Raw genomic sequence first — 19,712 nt, forward strand, 5'->3', positions numbered from 1 at the left:
GATTCCCTCGCTGCTGACCGAATCCTTGGTCTCCAGATGGTTATACAGTGCCAGGGCTCCTCCGGCTCCACTCCCAACACGTTGCTTGCCAACCATGTGATAATGGCAGCAGTCGTGACACCAATCTCGGCGCGAAAAGACAATTCCCCACTGCAAATCCTTGTAATTCTTTTAATTCTACTTCTTTCTTTTATTTAATCAAATTTGGAAGGATCAACTCGGTTTGTGTCTCTCTACTCTGACTGAGTTGAAAAAACTGAGGCTCGGCCGGAAGGAAGAAGCGTGACCAAAGATTTTACAACTCAGTCTCTGGCCAATCAGACAGAATTGAACACATGCTTGGACTCTCCAAGCAACGCACAGGAGAAATATTCATTCTCCTCTTATAGCAAAATAAAAGGGAATTCCTGAAAAAAAAATCTGCGCAGCTACTTAATAGGTCAGTTTGGCTACGAAAGTGTTGTGGTGTCTATTTGAGAAGAATGTATGTTTGATCATAGAATCTCTCAAAACAATTCTACTAGAAGCTATATTCTAGGCAGCCTTCTACAGTAGTGGCCAAAATTGTGGAAACCTTTCAAGAAAAGTGTATTTTTGAGGTTTGATGGCTAATAACACCACTTTTTTGGGGGGGAGTTTCAAGATAATCATATTCCACTGCTAGAATGGCCTGGGAATAGCCCAGACCTTAACCCAATTGAAAATCTATGGAGCCAACTAAAGAAACTTGTTAGTCAGCCAGCAATAAAACCCAGTTAATAGAAGCAATAATTCAATCTTAGTTTCATAGTATAACAGCTGCAGAACTAAAAAAAATGGTTTACTCCATGGGAAAACATTGTAAGGCCGTAATTCATGCTAAAGGTTACCCAACTAAGTATTAATTGACATAATTTTTGTACATCTTGTTTTTTCTATGGTGATAATTTTTGCATATCTCATTTTTGTACATGTTTCACTTTTCTTCTTTATAGTGTAACTGCTATTCTAATAGCAAATCCTTCATAAAAGTTATTGCATTACATTCTTGATTAAATTATCTTTCCATTGATATATAATTTTATTGTACTTAGTGCAAAAAAAGTGGTGTTATTAGCTAGTTTTAGAAAATATACTTTTCCCAAAAGGTTTCCACAATTCTTGGCCACTACTGTAAATGGCACTAAGCTAAGGGAAAATACTGGAAGGTATCTTATAAGAATGAGGGGTTAAAAAAAGGAAACGAATTGTTATACCAACAGCAGTCCTTGATTGGTGAGGTTTAAAGAAATTAAATCCTATTTTCTCTGGTCAATCCTATGTGAATTTGGTGTTGGTGGTGTGATACAAAAGCACAAAGAGTACATAAGTAACTTCTACCTACCCCAGTTCTGTACGTGGGTATTAACCTACTTAGTTAGGAAGTAAAATATTTAATTGAATATATACATTCCCAAGGTATATATTTCATATCAAAGCCAGGCTGGGGGTGGGGGGGGACTGAGTTAACTCAATGCACATTGAAGTGGGCCCCCATTATCTCTTTAATTAACCATTACTGTCCATCTATAATATTATTTCCACCAAGTCCTGAAACGAGAAATATGATTGCTATTGCCAAGTAAACCTCGCACAGAAAACTCTACTGTCAGCAGGCAGGATCAAATTACATTTCTGATTGTGCATATTGCAAGCTTACAAAGAAACACTCTGTTAACAAGGGAAAAACAAGAAAGAGCACTTTATACACAAAGATTTTTATTCAAAACATTTCTAACCACACTTAAGTACATCATTAACACTTCTTGCCCCTCTAGGCAAATAGCATCACGGTTGGGGACCACAACACAAACAGCAATGGCACCTTTAGCCTACTCCGTGTTTGAACTGGAGCTTCAAAGAACGAACACTATAGAAATCAGAAGGGATGGGAGAATATTATGCTACTATGCGTAACCACTGAGACTATTTCAAACATTTCCCCTGTGCCCCATTTGTATAATATGACCTTTTGGAACCAAGAAGATGCTTGGAATTTTGAAAGTATTATATGGTTATTTTACGAAATGGTTGCCATGATGAGTACAGCCAGTAATAAAATGCCTATTTACTACAAAGAATGATTACTGCATTGCAGTTCATCACCTGCATGCACGCACACACACAATACACATATACATCAGAGCAGCATAGGAACAAGTGCTAAGAATCAAAATCAGAGAAGCAGGACCTGACTAAACAGTAACGAAGACGCAAACTGTAGAGGGGCCTCAGAGACAGTCCAACATATAGTAACAGGAACAGGCATACATGAAACAGCACAACCAAGTAGCTGGCATTGCATAGAAACATAAAGTGAATTCAAGGTGGACTGGACTCGAAAGTCCAGAAACCAAGAAAGTCCACTTGCCTTTTGGAAAAGCACAATAAAAAAAGAACGTTACTTCCAAAATATATGGTAATGCCAATGGGATAAATGAAAAAAGAGATAAGAAGGTGGGGTGAAAGCAGAGGTGGGTTTCAACAGGTTCTGACCAGTTCTGGAGAACCAGTAGTGGAAATTTTGAGTAGTTCGGAGAACCGGTAGTAAAAATTCTGCCTGCCCCTGCCCTCATCTATTCTCTGCCTCCCAAATCCAAGCTGACTGGGAGGAAATGAGGATTTTGCAGGGATTGGGGAGGGAATGGAGATTTTATAGTATCCTTCCCCTGGAGTGGGGTGGGAATGTAGATTTACAGTATCCTTCCCCTACCACGCCCACCAAGCCACACCCACCAAGCCATACCACACCCATCAAGCCACACCCACAGAACTGGTAGTAAAAAAATTTGAAACCCACCACTGGGTGAAAGGTGGAGGGGTAACAAGGATACTGGTACAATGAGCCAGGCAAGATGGCCATGCTACTGAGTTTGGAAGTTACTGAGGGCCTTGAGATACTGAGCCATCGAGAGTACATTGTATAGAATTTGTAAGATGTTCCTATTTTTCCTAGCATACAATTACAATATATAAATGATGCTCAGAATTTGAAGCTACATTGTCTGCATGTGATACATTATTTGACTTAGCTATGATTCCTCCTGTATTTTAGTGGAGTATACAATCTGGAGTTGGTAATATAGACAGAATGAATGGCTCATGATTTGCTGGTAACTGTTAATTGCTATGGCTACATGGTACTTACTTTGTGGTAACTATGTAACTACAGGCTCCAGAAATTTTCATCTTATTTTGTTTGATAGCATATTTTTTAGGACAAGCATTTACAAGTGTTCTTCCTCATTTTTGGCTTCTTAAAACATGTCTTACAATGAGCTATGTGAACGTTCTGCTGTCAATGTTTCTTTAGCTCTCTTTCTTATATAACTTGACACTTCACTCTGTTTACTGCACAGAAAAAGTTATCTTCTCTCAGAATAGTCTTGAGCACTTTTTCCTAGGAATGTTTTATGCAGGTTGCAATTTATGAGGATTTTGCCCAGGAGTGAAATCTACTTACTTCCCTTATGGGTTCAGAAGTGTACACGCCATGCACGCAGACCTTCTGCGCATGCGCAAAACCTTCTGCGGGTAAAGGGTAAGGGCAGAGGGTAAAAAGCACATTACTTCATTACCAGGAAGTAATGACACCCGGATGGGTGGGTGGAGCTTTGCTCCACCATCACTATCAGATCGCCAAACCACCAGCCATGATCACTACCTAATTGTGCGATCCAGTCCGATCAGGGAACATTTCGCCCCTGATTTTGCCCTACGTACTACTTTCTTCTTGTACATTCATTCATTCATTTTGTATGGTTGCCCATCTCAACAGTGTGTTACGTTTTCAGAATAATGATTGAGACCAGTAGTCAGCCATCTGCTTGGAGTGCTGCCTTAGTTCTGAAATTAGTGGTGCCATTCATGACAATGTCATTGAGAATGAACCGATGAAGTGCTATGCCATAGAGTAGCAAGTTATGCATTGATACAAAGGTAAGGGCTGAAGATGTGTCCTTCTCCTTTGACTTCTTGTTCCCATGTGAGGGATCAGCATGTAACTAATTGATGGATATTAGTTATATTTCCAAGAACACTAGAAACATGTCTATAATTTTTCATTACTGCATGATCTGGTAATGTTATTTCTCTTCCCCTCTTAGACTGAGAACATTAGCTATGGCAGGTCTTCTGTTTTCATCAGGATCTTTATAGCTTTGTCATAATATGATTCTGGGACCACTTCACAATCCCTTTCCCCAAAATTGAAATGTGATTCATTGGGTAAACAGCACATATATTTTTTTTAACTCCAAATTTCACTGACTGAGAAACTGAAAGAAGGCATCATAATTTGCTCTGTTATATTTTTGATCCTTGTGCCAATCCTATCACATCTTCATGACTACCTCTTTTAAAAGTTAATTTATTGGAAATCAATAGGCTTCGCTTACACTCATGTTTTATTTCACTCCTACCAGCAAAAAGATTTTTATGGCTTTAAAAAATGTAGATATACTTTAATGAATTTCATGTACATTTCTTTTTTCCATTACTATTGCTTTTAATAGCAATATACATTCTAAAACAATATCAGCAAGATAATACTGGAAATAATTTAAAGATATAAATTTCCTAATAAACTGGAAATAACAATATTGCAATAATACATTCACTTTTCAGGCTATTTTTAAAAAAGAAAAATCTGTTTGGGGTTTTTTTAAATGACAAGATTTTAATCATCATCAGATTTTAAAACATTTGATGTGTATGAAATATAAGGTTTCTGGAATAGCAACCAGGTCAGAATATAAAATTTGCATCAGCCAACAAGGACAGATAAACCTATTTTTGAAAAACAGGGTCTAAATTAGTCTGACACTGAAATATGAACAAACAAAAATCCATACCTTTAGTCGGAAAAACAGGTGTAGGAACTGCAGCATCAACTCTGCAGAAAGTCATATGCATTTATTTATGATCTCAAGATAAGATTTTCTAATCTTCAATGAAATATTTCCATAGATATTTTAGGAAAAAAAGCAAACTTGTCGGAGGTTTGTTAGCTGAATATTGATACGTATGTATGTATGTATGTATGTATGTACATATGTATGTTCCGGCTTACATACAAATTTACTTAAGGACAGATCTTGGAAATGAAACTTGTTCTTAAACTGAGAACTATCTGCATAATCCTTTATTCAATAGTTGACAAAGAGTGTGTAGAAGTACTTCACATCAGCTGTAAAGTAAGTGGAGTTCTGCAAGGTTGATATGCACGACTTACATTTAATAATGTGAAACAATCGCCCCCAGCAATTAAAGCATTATCATCAAATCTATTTCTGAACTGATGTTCTAGAGTAGCAGTGATTCCCACTTCCCATGAAAATATTTTATTAATAGCATTTTTCCCATTCTGTTTCTTTTTAATTTATTCTGGTATTATAATCTAGCACTAAGTGGTATTATAATCTAGCACTAAGTGAATAACTTATGTTACTTAAACTTATGGTAAGTATCTCAGGCTACAATATGATGCCAATATACCTAAAGCATCTGTCTGACCCTCACCAGACTCCTTGCTCAATTGTCCACTGCTTTGTTTGGAAGTGCCCCCTAACTTGAAACAAGACAAAAGCAAGCTGGATTGGTAGACATCATCATGGAAGGATTGATAGGCTAAGAAATAATCATATCACTTGGCCTTCTGATGCATTGATACTTTATTATTAGTTACCATAATGGAAGGTGTATATTTTAATACAACTATGCCATAGAATTAAATGTGGATATTTTAAATGTAGAAGAGTTTTGTATCCATTGGGACTGGATAGGAGATTCAAAACAGCTTACTTTAAAAAACTGCCTTGTATGAGTTACAGTACTTAAAACTTTCAATTTGATTTTTTTAAAACATTTTTTAAAAAATTCCATAGTGAAAAAAGCTGTAAGTAATTAATTCTAGAGCAAAAGAGATTAGAAAGTATTCTAGCAGCCTCCAGGATACAGCTAAGTTTTAAAATAAATGCATATATGCTTTATGACCCTAACAATTTTTTGTGGAAAATTTAATTTTCTAGACAAAACATTGTTATTTTTTCACATTAAAATGTGGTGATAATAAATTAATGTTAGCCAAATAAAAGAAAGAAAGGTGAAATTTTAATTATTTGCCACGACGTCTATCTTAGTGGGCTTAACAAAAAATTAACTGAATAAATTTGCTTAAGAACACACCACAAAAAAAAGTTTCAATATGCTGATGCAAAATTAAACCAATAGCATATAAAACACTTTTATTAAAGAGAAAAAGTTGGGAGCCATACTTAATATAGCCTTTTTTTCCCTCCTTTTTTTGACCTTATAACTTCTAGAAACAATCAAGTCATAACTGGTTACAACTGGAAAAACAACATTTTCCAAACAAAACAAGAATTGTATATGGATACTATACATGTGGCAAATGTAACTTTAAATATGTTTTTCAAACCTAAGTTCAATATTCCTTTTTCTTTACCAGCAATATTTTCTGAGGTAACAGTCAAAGAATAATAAAGAGAATTTCAGGACCATTTCCATCAAAATATCCTCAAGTCGCACTAGAATGAAATTCTCTACACTGCAGGACTAATCATAAAATTACACAGTCTAGTTAATTTAAGCAGCTGATTGTTACTTTCCATTTATATATTTGTAACATAGCTGGTCTTGATCATTTTGACTAAATTAATATTATTTTTTTCTTTCTTTGATTAATTAGTCCTTATTTTCTTCTGGGTATAATTAGCTGGATCTCAATTACTTAATAAAAGGTAGAACACTCCAAAGCAAATCAAGTAAGACATCAAACTACTTGGCTACATATTTTTTATAAGTTTAGCAAAGAGGAGATGAAAAAATGTAATGAATAGGTAATTATAAAAGAATCATATACAATTATTACACAAGCACTAATTGTAAGGGGAGCACTTTAAAAATGACTTTAGCCTGTAATCCCATACACCTGGGAATAAATCTCATGAGACATTTTAGCAGAGTTACATAAAAATTGCACTGTTTGTGAATTGTAAACTGAAGTGTATAATGTGTTAAATAAAAATGCAACCTTTGTCACATATTATTAACTTTCCAAAAATGTGTGAATTGCTCCTGGCAATTTTAGTGTTATAATAAAAGTATAACCAAGTTTTACAAAGATAGACATGGAAATGCTAAATTGATTATTCACACTATTAGTAATAATGAACCAACATCTTTCTTGGTTTAAAAAAAAACCCTTTATTTTAAAAAAAGAGATCTTACTTAAAGCCCTCTTGTATTCTGAACTGATTTTTAATTTTTAATGATGTCAAGGAACATATCATTAGAAAAGAGAAGTAATTTATAAGTATACTTTTCCTAGATTCTTATGTGAAAACAGTGTGTCTTGTAATTCACGCACTATGAGGTACGTACAGCAAATCATATTTGAAATGGCCACATTTCACCTATATGGCTTACAATTATTAGCAACAGACAAAATAACTACAGCTGTTTCTGATTATATTCAGTACAATCAGCTATACAAATCCTTTAAAAAAATCAACTACTGATATTAAACTAACAGATTAGAATATAACTGTTCTTTAGAGATCTGACCCCTAAATCTCAGAGTAAAGAGATACATCATAATGTATTTCCAACGAACACAAAACTGTCCAAAATCTAAATTCAAATTCAAGCTGTTCTGCATTCCAATTCTAAAGCAGTTCTGCCAAAAAAAATGTGGTTTGATTTGAAAGCCTTGTTTGATGAACAGCATAATCTTTCAGTTGTCTATTTGCTGTCCCTAAATATTAAATGTCCATGTGTTTGAAAGAAAACTGTCAACTTAAATGTAATCTCTGTTAATGTTATTATAGTAAGTGGTCCCTCTGAGATAATATCCATTTAAGTACTTACTGTATATTTGTAACATTAATAGGCAAATATTATTTGCATGAAATAATTTTCTCCTATATAACTGCTTAGCTGTTCACCAATGACTCTGTCCAAAGCTGTGTTCTTCCTAAAACACCACTCTTCTGGCATACATTTGAATTTATCTTGATCAATCTTCATAAATATTGATCTTACAATATCTCATTTGTCTTAATTTTAGAATGGATATTAATTTTAGGCTTGTAGCACATTTAACTGAACATGAAAGTTAAGACATAAGCTAAAAAATATGCAACCCAGTGCCCCACCTTGTGGGAATCCAGTATTTTCTGACTAACACAGAAATGTCCTATATGTCCTTCAGACTTACCTAACAGACCCCTTCATCTATCGCAAAAGCCAAATCATCTGATCCCAAACTAACTGTCAACTGCTTGCAATGGTGAGGAAGCCAGACATCAATCAATCAGTTTTTATCAGAGGTGCTCTTCGTTTTAGCTGTTATGCTCATCTTATCATCTGACCCAGTTGTAGGCCTGGCTTCAAAAGCTTAAAAGAACTTGATGGCAAAATATGCATTTGTTTGTCTGTGATGCCCACTATTTAAGGACTTAGACATTATATTTTAGAAACTCTCTCTCTTTCAAATGATACTAAATTAGTCTAAACTACACTAAATTATAAATAAAGCATTCAAATTTGAATTGAACTCTCATGACTACTTTTCAAGTCACAATTCAAAGGAAGCCTCTAATTCATTATGCATGGTGATCTACGCACTGTCCATATAAAATAGAGAAATAGGTTTTAAAGGTTGGTGAGTATATTTAAAATCAGAGTTATGTAACACATTCTCATTATTAATTCTTGTTCATGTATATATTATATATGGAATGGAACAAATAGTTAACATGAGAGTTTCATTTTTGATTCAACTATAATCAGCAGCATAAAACTATAAATGTCATTAATAAGTCACACTGACTTCCTTATATTTCCCAAAATGGATATAGGAATGTGCCTTAATGTTTTCTCTTTATAAAATAGGAAGTTATATTCCTAGTTTAAAATCAATTACGGCACAATCACATACTAGGCATAGGAACTGGGGGACAATGGAGCAGACTACTAAGGATTCATAGGACTTAACTGTCAAGTTATAATTCAATTTTTCTCCATTACCCTTACATTTGAATAATCATGCGTACAGGTATTTTGTTCAGGATTATATTTTTAAATAACCAGAATTACTGTTTTTAATTTGAAGTGCCTGAATGTTTTTCTACCCATGATAAAAGCAAAAAAAAAAAATTATGAAAAAATCATAATGTAAGTAAAAAGTAACTGCTTAAAACATAAATAGCTTCACACGTAAAAATCTTTCCAACATTATGGATCCATTTTAGGTAAAGTGCACATTGTGTAAAAAAAAATCTTTTTAAACTTTCCAGAATTAAATCCTTTAATTGAGTTGATGGTTCTAAGACAGTTTTTAAAAAGTATTGCAGACATTATATGCAATAGTAATACAGTAAAACCAGAGATAGCCACACTGAAGCAAAATATAACAGTGAAAACTATTTGTATATGATAATGGTACTTCAAAAACTATTATTTATAATACCCCTTTTATATGTTTTAGAAATAGAATTTCTTGTCAAAAGTAGTATGTACATTGAATTTATATAACTACATCTTGATTAGAATTAATTTATTTTTATAAACAAAAAACATAAGAAAAGCAAGCAATACTAATAATATCAGATATATAAAAGTCACTAAACAATGTATTTCAAAAAGAGTGAATGCGACATTCAGAACACAAAACTTTAGTTAGGAAGAAAAAATATGACAAATTATTTTGAAATAGTAGTTGCAGAGGGAAGCTATAAGAATAAGAAATAATAAGGAATTCAGTTCAATAGAATATTTATATCATCTTTTTCCTTTCTTCTATATAAAATGCAAATATCAGCTTAGAAGAACCAATGTCACAGCCTCCAAAAACTCAGAATACCATTCTTATCAATGAATTTACTCCAGATATCAACATTTTTTAAAAGTCCATGTTGCTTACTACCAAACACTTGTTCAATTCTGAATATCTTACAACCAATCAATGGATACAAAGAAGATTTTTAAAAATCCAGTACTTTGATTGCACTAGTCAATTAATAAGCACACAGTCTTTGTTGTCCTCCCTACTTCTAAGTATCTTCAGCCCAACATGTTTCTTCTCCTTAGTGGACTCCATTATGCCAAGTCTGAACAATGAAAACTATATGGTATTCCAGCAACCCCCAATTGTGACAGCACAACTTTTTCACAATGATTTCCAAAGTTTATACTTAAGCATTTTTCCGAAGTCAATTATCATTAAAATTCTATCTTTCTGACCCTTAGAAAAACATATTATCTCAGAAATATTCTGTATACTGCAAGTAGAAGGAAAAGAAAATTAGTAGCAAATGGTATATTTGCTTAATTTTGAAGAACCGTAGCAACTGCTTTGTACTTCCCAACTGGTTCAGAGAAGAAAATGTTTAGAACTAAAACAATGTATGTTCTTCATTTCTCACTAAGCATGGTAATAAAGATCTTGGAAAAACGGAGTTATTTTTGTTAATTTTATATTTCTTAACATAAAACATTTCATTGGCTGATTTTTAAAAATCAGATCTGCAAGAATTTCATACAAATTATTCAAAGCTTAGATTGCATATCATATGTTTCTTTTTAACATGACTTAATCACTGTAAAGTGAAAAAACATTAGTGACAGCCATACAGATCTATTATCATATCACAATGGCAATAGCTTTTGAGGACATTTGATCACACCAAGTAATCAATAAAGAGATGTCAATTCCAAGATCAGAGACATTTGGCACTAAAAATATTTTGAGCATTGCATGCTTACATGGATATTTTATTTAATATACATACAGTAGTCCCTAAAAGTATGGATTTGGAGTTGAAATGCTTTATTATGCATTAATGATGATAGGTAAATAGGTAAACTGTATTACTCAATTATAATCTAGAATTAAAGTTTCTTAATTATATTATTGATACACCAATAGCCATAATAAAATATGTTGTAGTGTTTTTTTTTAAATATTATAAATATCGGGCCATACTACTAGTTGAGCATGGCAATTATTCCCAATTATGTGTTTGAAAATATTGTCCGTATTAACATTGGATGAGGTTTTGAATTTCCTCTATGTGGAGTTGTGAATTTCAACAAAGTGATGTGTTTGTATGTCAATATTTCAAGAAAGAGTGGCACAGAACCAAATACTCTTGAGAGATTTTCAACAGAGCTATACATCAATATTTTATTATGGTGAATAGTAGCAAACTGGAATTCATACTTCATTTTACAGGCTCAGGAAATCATATTTATCAGTTCAGCAATTTCCAAAGATGCATCTAACAAATTATTTAGATTGCCTCTGGTTCTTCCTTGGGAGTCATTATTAGAGAGATGTAAGCAGAAATAATGTAGTTATTTTCTTTTTTAAAAAAAATAAAGGACTTCTACCAAGCAGTGAAATGCATCATTCCATTGAACAAAAGCAGCCTGTACTGATCTTTGCTTCACAACCAATACCAATCTCTCAGGCCTTTGAAGATAAAATATATTATCCTATACAAGCAAGAAAATTAACTCACTTTCATTCTAGACATGTTTGCTAAATGTACAAATTACTGAGCTTGAAATAATCCAAATGACACACCTCTCATTCCCTCTCTTTGTGTCATCTCAGAAAGACAATCTGACAGTAATAGCATAACACCTTCTTGGACATACCTCTAGGCGTTAATATTTAAATCTTTCCTATCCCTTGTGATTGAAATTCAGCATCAATTCACAAACAAAAACTAAATCAATGTTCTTAGAGTTCAAACTAGATCCCTAAACAGTTTGCCACTCTCCATGAACAGATAAGATAAACTTTCTTTGACCCAAGAGATGAAGTTGCCATGACGATCAGAGAGTCTACTTTCTATATTGATATTTGCTGATGTAACAACAAATAGAACCAGATCCTAGGATTGATAATGGTGATTAATTAATACTAATATTGATCCTTACAAGCAAGAGACAAGGCTATTAACTTGAAGCCTGAAAAGTCAATTGTTACCTGTGGCAGAGATACCAGTGACTGATTTTGAAACATAATAAACAAATGTGCCAGATTTATGCTAATACCCTTAAAGAGAACGTGTCTCTGTTCCATGCATAGCACCTTCACATTCAAACACCTTCATTTAATTGCAACTTTCCTTGGAAGGAAAAATACATTTTAACTTTAAAATAGATCTATATGCTCCAATTCACTCTTTTTCTGAGGAAGGAAGGAAGGAAGGAAGGAAGGAAGGAAGGAAGGAAGGAAGGAAGGAAGGAAGGAAGGAAGGAAGGAAGGAAGGAAATTATTGTGCTTAATTATTGGCTTAAAATGCATTGCCAACTCTCCAGAAAGACATAGCTAGTTTCTCATACAAATCAGATTATAGTTCACAATAAACTATAGACAAAAATAAAATCTCCATGTAACTTACATGAGTTCCCCAAATGATTACTATCTAATAAAAAATGCTAGATTTATTAATTCTTGATGGAAAAGCATTATATGGTTCTATTATACTAGTTGTATTGTAACTTAAGCATTGTTCTAAATTTCTATTTTATATTTGTTAATATATGTACATATCAGAACTGATTTCTATGACCTTCTAGAACATATTACAGTAGCTTCTTCTAGTATGAAAAGGGAAAGTTACTTAAGTCAGAGTTTGGAAAACCCACTGCATCTGAACATATTTGTAAAGTGGAAAAAAAACCCTTTAAATTTCCATTTAGTACATTGGGCATAAGGTGGGGGACATTCTGGTACTATACTACGTTTTTACTGGTTTATATGTAATATACTTTGCTAGAATGTTTTTCTAATCAACTGTTCAGGTGTTAGTTCTTTAACGTGTTAGTTCATATACATTTTATTATTGTCATTCTAACTACAGTGTTTATTGTTACAATTCATATTTAAAGGTAAAATAATTGGCACTACAAATAAAACATTTTGATTTCATTACCTTGAGACCTGTAAGAATCTATTCATGTGGCACTACTTCTAATAGTAATATGAATTAACACAGACTGAAAATTGTAAATGAATTATTATACGAACTACATTTATCATATTTATAAAATGCATTTCCTAAACTAAACTCCTCTATGTAATTCACAGTGAAAAAGATTACTTACTTTCACAAAATTAATATTTGGCTCCCCAAGGCAAACAAAATCATGCACAGTTCATATCCAAGCAACGTGGGATGTTGGTCTGTTACTGGTCTGTTTTGCTTACAGAGAATATTCCAACTTTGTTGCTTTAAATAGTATGCAATCTAATGTAAAGGAGAGGATACTCTTAATTAACTGATTAAAATGGCTTTACTCCTTGAAGATTATCCTCCAAAGTTCTCCACTTCTAAATTTAAATATGTTCATAGGGATAATGAACTTTAACACATGCATCTAAATAGATGCATTCTATTCAGGAACTTTTTTAAATAGACTTAAAATAGAAAATATTTGTGGATATTGCCTTTTTCTAGTCAATATCCACCTGGATATTCCGAAAATATTCATTAACTGAACTCTGGTTACCTTCTGAAAAGTTGCTATAATTATTCAATAATATTAGATCAAAGAGATATCCTATTGCAGAAGCTATAAATATAAAATATTATTTTATTGCTATGGTGTACATAGCACTAATCTAAGCTATATATGTAATACATACATACATACAATACATACATACATACATGCATACATACATACATACATATCCACTAGAATGCAAGAACATACAGTAAAACCAAAATGGCAACGCAGTAGGCAACACAACTTTGCAGCTATAAAATCCAAGTTATCACTGCAGTCAAAATAATATTGTTGCTAAATAAACACTAATCAATTGTTCAGCTTTAAACACTTTTGAGAGTTAATGGCAGGTGAAATGTAGTGTTAGTAACCTGCCATACTTGAGCTTCCAAAATAAAGAAATATTTTCTACTCTATTTTTTCCATATGAATTAACTGTATCCACTAATGATGTTACTGACAGTATAGAATATAAACTGATTTTAAAATACAGCTCTTCCGCAAAAGGATTTGACACAAGCAAAATTCTATGGACAGAAATAGTTTTATGCCTAGAAAAATGGTACCTGGGTAAAAATATTAATAAGGACTACAGTATGTAATTTCCTACTCTTATGTTAAATAAGCTAAGTTTATTGTGATTTTAAACTATTACTGTATTTAGGAGAAAACTTCTTAACACAATAGCTTTCTTGTAGTTCATTATGAGCAAGTATGAAAGTGGATGAACTCAAAAGATAGGCAAAAAAATTAAATATTCTATATTAATAGAAACTTTTTATCAAAGCTTGGAACACAAAGTTTTAGAAAGATATTTGTCCTAAGATGGTAAGCTTTAAAAATATTTATGAAATATACTTAATTTCCAGGTTCTCTTTAAGCATAATTTGAAAATAATTTGCCCGTCTAATTTTAACCTAAAAATACAGTACATTTTTATAAATATTACAAAACAATCAAAAGTTCAATTTGGATATCTTCTGATAATCTTTTCAAAATAAATTTCATAACCTATTTTTAATTACAATGTTTTACAAGCTTTCTCTTTTCTTTAAGCAATTAGTTTGGCAATGTTTTATTCTCAAAATAAATAATCAGACTAAATAATCAACTCATTTTCTCCTCCCCAGTCTTCAGTTAAGTGTGAATGAAACTGGAATAATACTGTTCATAAAATATCAGATCCCAGACTATTACAACAAGAAATAACAATAACGAAACTACATAGCCATCCCTGCTAATATAAAGAAATGCACTTGCTCTAAAAAAAATCATTTCTGTCATAAATTTTGCATTGCAGCCACAAAATGGAGAACAATCTGGACAATTTATTGGCATATTGGCAGGAGATGATAAGGCAAAAAAACAACAACAGCTAGCAGCTGGTGCAGTGAGATGGGCTGATAACATTGATATGGGGGTCTCCCACACAAAACACCACCTTTCCTATCACTGCTTTTTATCAAAGTAGGATTACAATAAAAGCTTACAAGAGAAGGCTTTTTATTTTATTTATTTTATATTTTTTTAGGAAGGAAAAAATATCGACTTGGAAAAAAAGAGAGAGAAATCTGAATGTTTGGACAAAACATGGGGCAAAATACATAATTTATCACTGTATTATCACGAAATCCAGGCAGTCTAATCAAGGAGCCCTGAGTGACTATTTTTTGCCTTATCATCCAAAGTGGTGGAAACGGAGAAGGAATTATCAGGCTTCTGCAGATTGCTGGGCTGGAATTTTAATGGTAATAATCGGGTTTCTGATGGTATATCTTTTCCGCTTATCTTTCCCATTATCTACCCTTATCTGGCCAGTCATCAGAGCAAATTAATGGTGCTCTTTCAGCGTCGCTTTTTTATCACTGCCCAGAGAGCACCCAAGGGGAAAGAATAAGCAAAATATTAAAATACTGCATAAATCACAATTTTAGATAGCAGAAAACTGTATGAAGTAAAAGAGGGAAAATTGTGCCCAACAACCTTTTTGTCCTTTGAACTGACTGTCTTGGGAGTTTTTCTGACTTCCTTCTACCCCTCATCATACAGCTTCTAAATTGTGCATGGTTTATCAGCAAGACTTCTTTGCCAACTGAGATTTTAGACTTAAAAGTACTGCTTTACTCTCCCCAGTAGCTTTCCTATTATTTTAGCTGTCAACTATGATGGTCACACTAGGGGTTGTCTCACTAGGAGGAATGGTGTGCGTTCTCCCTCACGGTTCTAGAGAATTGCACATGGGCTAAATATTTAAATATATTCAAAAAATGGTTATGGCGAGAGTTTAGATGTGGGCAGGCAACACTCTTGAAGAAGAAGAAAAAATCTGCAGAGTCCGGTCTCAGCCATGACTTTTTAGGTCACTCTCCTACTAAACCCCTACAGATTCTCCAAACGTAAGAGTTCCTCTGAAAATCTTTCTAGTTATCTTTAAAGAGAGAGTAAATCTGAGTACTGGAAAACAGCATTCAAAGTTCTCGATAGTGTTAAACCCTAACGCTAGCCAAAGTATACTGCACAGCCCTAATGGCCCCATAGTGTGGGTGTTACATCTAGACAACCATGCACATAAATATTTACATGTGTCAATAATAATAAACAGTGGATTTGGCTCCTTTAATTTAACATATCTTAATAGGGAGAAAAAGAGGCACAGAAACTGGCTTGGGACCTATCACAGTATTCAATAGCCTCAATTAGTACAAAAGCCTTTATCTGACATTATAAGGTGGGCATAAAAAACATTTAACAGTTAAACTGGGAGATAACAAAGTATGAAAAAAATAGACTGAGATGGTCTTTGCACCATGCGACCAATTAATGTTAATTATTTATTAACAACCAAGCCACCATTCACATTGTGCAGTTAGAAAGCTCATCCAGTCAGTAAAATTTCTGGCTGTACACTGTAAAATTCCTGGCTGTACACTGTTTAAGTGAACAGTTTTTCCTTAGCAAAAGATAAAGCAAAGAGGATCAGAAGTTATTCCTAAAAGGCAATTCCTAAAAGGCAAGGAGCTATAACAAGAAGTTATTCCTAAAAGGCAAGGAGTTATTCCTAAAAAGCAGGGAGCCTTAACAAAGTGAAAGTTGCAAAAATATTTTAAAGCTATGGCAGTGGTGATTGCTAAAAAGGGAGTATCAGAAAGTTACATGGAAAAGCACCATTCTTTTTATGACATTGATCCAGATTTTTCTCGGGACAGTTTGACCCTTGAGAAGTCTTAATCCTTATCGCCAAATCTCTTTAATTCATATTCCGAGGCAATTTTTAAAAATCCCGATTCTGTGTGCTTTTTAAAACCAGAAAGCACGAGAAAGGAATGGATTAGGTCACGTGACAACTATCTTTGAAAGGCGTTTTGGGTGAGAGGTTGGGATAACTCAAAAGATTGTTGGCCCACTTTTTTTTTCCTTTAGGATTTTTTTATTTTATTTTCGTCAATTCGTAATGTTAATTCCGGTTACTTGAAGAGAAACCAAGCCCAAAACAAAACAAAAAGGAATCTCAGCGCTCAGAAAAGTTGAGGAAGTTGACATCATAAGGGACTATTCCCCAAGTTTGTCCCAGGCTGGGGCGGGGAAAGCGAGAAGGGAAAGGATGCCAAAAGGTCGTGACTCCCATTCACCTAGTCCACCTCCCAGGACCACCCCTATCCTAATAAAATAGCGAGTGGGCCGCTTGCTAAACTGCTCCACGCGCGCCGCTTGCTTGCGAGCGACGGGAACTCGCTGGAAGAAGTTTGCAAAAGGAGCGCCGTCTCCCAGCAAAGGGACAATTTGGGGAGGAGGGGGCTATCTCCCTCCTTCCCCCCCCCAAAAAAAGTCCGGCCGTTGCTGCAGCTGCGTGGTGCCACCTTCTCCCCCCCCCCGCTCTCCCCATACCCCAGGAATACCACGCGTGCCTTTGGCCTGGTGGCAGGAACTCGCTGCGAATGGAAGGGGTGGGGGGTGCAAGAAGAAGTGGCACTCTGCACGCGCTCAGCTGGCTCTCTGGGCTGCTTTTCAGGGCGATTTTTTTTTCTTTTTTGCGCCCACCACCCGCCTCCTCCGTTTCCCGGGACTTGTTTGTTGGCCAAGACCTCTCCAGCCGCACGCTTGTCAGAAAAGAGAAAAGTTCTCTGAGCATAAAAACCCATTTACCCCTCCCCAGCTCAGCCAGCCAGCTAGCTAGCTAGCCACTCCTAGGAGCGAAGTTTATGCTAAGTTTCCTTTATGCTAAGAATGCTAAGTTCCCCAAATGCCCAGCCGGTCCAGGAAACCCTTCAAAGCAAAAAGACCTTTAAAGAAAAAGGAAGATTTTTAAAAAAAAAAAAACTGAGGGAGGGAAGAGATCCAAGCTCAGCTCTCCAAAGACAAACAGCCCCTTTTCCAAACTCGACCCGGGGCGCTCGCACTTCAGCGGTTCTCTCTCCCCGCTCGCCTTCTTCTTCTTCTTCTTCTTCTCCTCCTCCTTTTTTTCTCCTTCCCCCCTTTTCTCCTTGTTATTTTTAGCCAAGCCTTACAAAGCGAAAAGCTCTCGAAAAGCACCCTCGGGGAAACAGCCCCCTCCCCTCCCCGCAGCCCCCTGTTTCTTTTCTCCGCTCTTGGAAAAAAACTTACGTTTAATCTGCCGGGGTTTGCTCTGTTTCCTTCGGGACATACTGCTCGCCGCCGGTGCTTTTCGTGTTGCCGCCGCCCGCCGCTCTTCGGGTGCTCAGGTGCACTGAGGGTGTGAAAAGGGGGTGCAAGGTAAGTAGGTGCGCGACGGGGTGCGGGGGCGAGGGTGGGGTGGGGAAGAGAGCGGAGGTAGAAAGGGAAAGAGACGGGGGAGAAGTGGAAGAGCGCAGAAGGAGGCAGGCGAGCGAGGAAGCGAGAGAGCGCGCCGGGTGCCCAGGCAGGAGCGGAAAAGGGAGATGACAGGAACAGAAGGAGCCGAGGAAAGGCTCGGCTCGGCTCGGGAGGGCGCGCGGGTGTGAGAGAGCGCGCGCGCGCGTGTAGTGGGTAAGGTGGGGGGGGGGAGAGAGAGAGAGAAAAAAGACAGAACCGGGGAGAAGGAGTGTGTGCGCGTGGTGTGTGTGTGTGTGGAAAGAGAGAGAGAGAGAGAGAGAGAGTAGAGGGGGGAGAGTTTGAGAGTGGAGAGAAGAGGAGAAAAAAGTGGAGGAGGGAGGGAGAGCAGCCCGAGGCCGAGGAGGAAAAAAAAGACAGGGGAGGGGGGGGAAGGAAAGGGGGGGGGAAGAGAGAGAGAGCGCGCTTTGTAGCTCTTTTCCTCGCGGGCTCCCTCTTGCTCCGCCGTGCCTTTCCCGGAGCCGCCGCCGCCGCCTCTCCCCGAGCTGCGCTTCCCGCGCAGCGCCAGCCTTGGAGAGAGGGGGTCGTGCGTGCGAGAGGAACCTCCGAAGCGCGCCCCGCCGGAGCGGAGCGAAGCACAGGGCCTATCTAGGGCAGCATCCCGTCTCCCGCAGGGGCAACCGCCTGGCCCCGGGGAAGCCCTCGGGCCGGGGCTCAGGAACTGCCAGTCCGAGGCGCGCTTGCTTGGCGCTCTCGGGAGTTGGCGGGGTGGCAGCCGGCGCGCCTCGCAGCCGTGGGGTGGGGGGGGGGGAAGCGACTCTGCCAGGGAGACGGGCGGCTGGAGCGGGGAGGAATGGCGAAGGGGCGAGCGAGGGGAGGAGGGGCTTGGCGAAGGGAAGGCGGCGGGGATGAGTTTGGCCCGCGAGCCCCCGGTGGGGCCACGGGCTGCTCCCCAGCGCGCCAGGCTGAGAGCTTGGGGAGAGGGGCTTTTCCCCCCACGGGGGCGGGGAGGTCGTTCCCCAGCCGCCGCTCGGCGGGGCAAGACGTTGTCCGGGCGCCCTTTTTTTTTCCTCCGGGGGCTTCCCCAGAACCACAAAAGGATTGCAATACTAGAACGCACATAAAACTCTGCGCCGCGAAGAAATGCACGCCTGCAAATAGTTCTGCTGGGAAACTACCCAGAAATAGATTGGACGGGAGAGGCGGGGAGGGGGGCAGAGAAGAAAGAGAGATTAAAAAGTGCCTCCGAGCCTGTGCTTGGCGTTCACGTGCAACTGTTGTTAATACAGAAATAGAAAGAGGGAGAACCGTTTTTTTAAAAAAGAAAAGGAACCAGCCAACCAACAAGCATATATGCTACTAACATGCGCTTCCGAACC

At 36.8% G+C, this 19,712-nt stretch overlaps 1 protein-coding gene across 1 annotated transcript in view; it reads right to left on the reverse strand.

Moving 5' to 3' along the window:
- The window catches only part of ZFPM2 (zinc finger protein, FOG family member 2), a 378,775-nt gene extending 360,149 nt beyond the window's left edge, over window positions 1-18,626 (reverse strand). The window contains exon 1 of the mRNA XM_058177745.1: window positions 18,169-18,626. Coding sequence (XP_058033728.1) covers window positions 18,169-18,208 — 40 coding nt within the window. The 5' untranslated portion in view covers window positions 18,209-18,626. The remainder of the gene's footprint in view (window positions 1-18,168) is intronic.
- Between the last annotated feature and the right edge of the window lie 1,086 nt (window positions 18,627-19,712).

Source organism: Ahaetulla prasina, chromosome 3 (genome assembly GCF_028640845.1).
Source record: "Ahaetulla prasina isolate Xishuangbanna chromosome 3, ASM2864084v1, whole genome shotgun sequence".
Classification (NCBI taxonomy): Eukaryota; Metazoa; Chordata; class Lepidosauria; order Squamata; family Colubridae; genus Ahaetulla; species Ahaetulla prasina.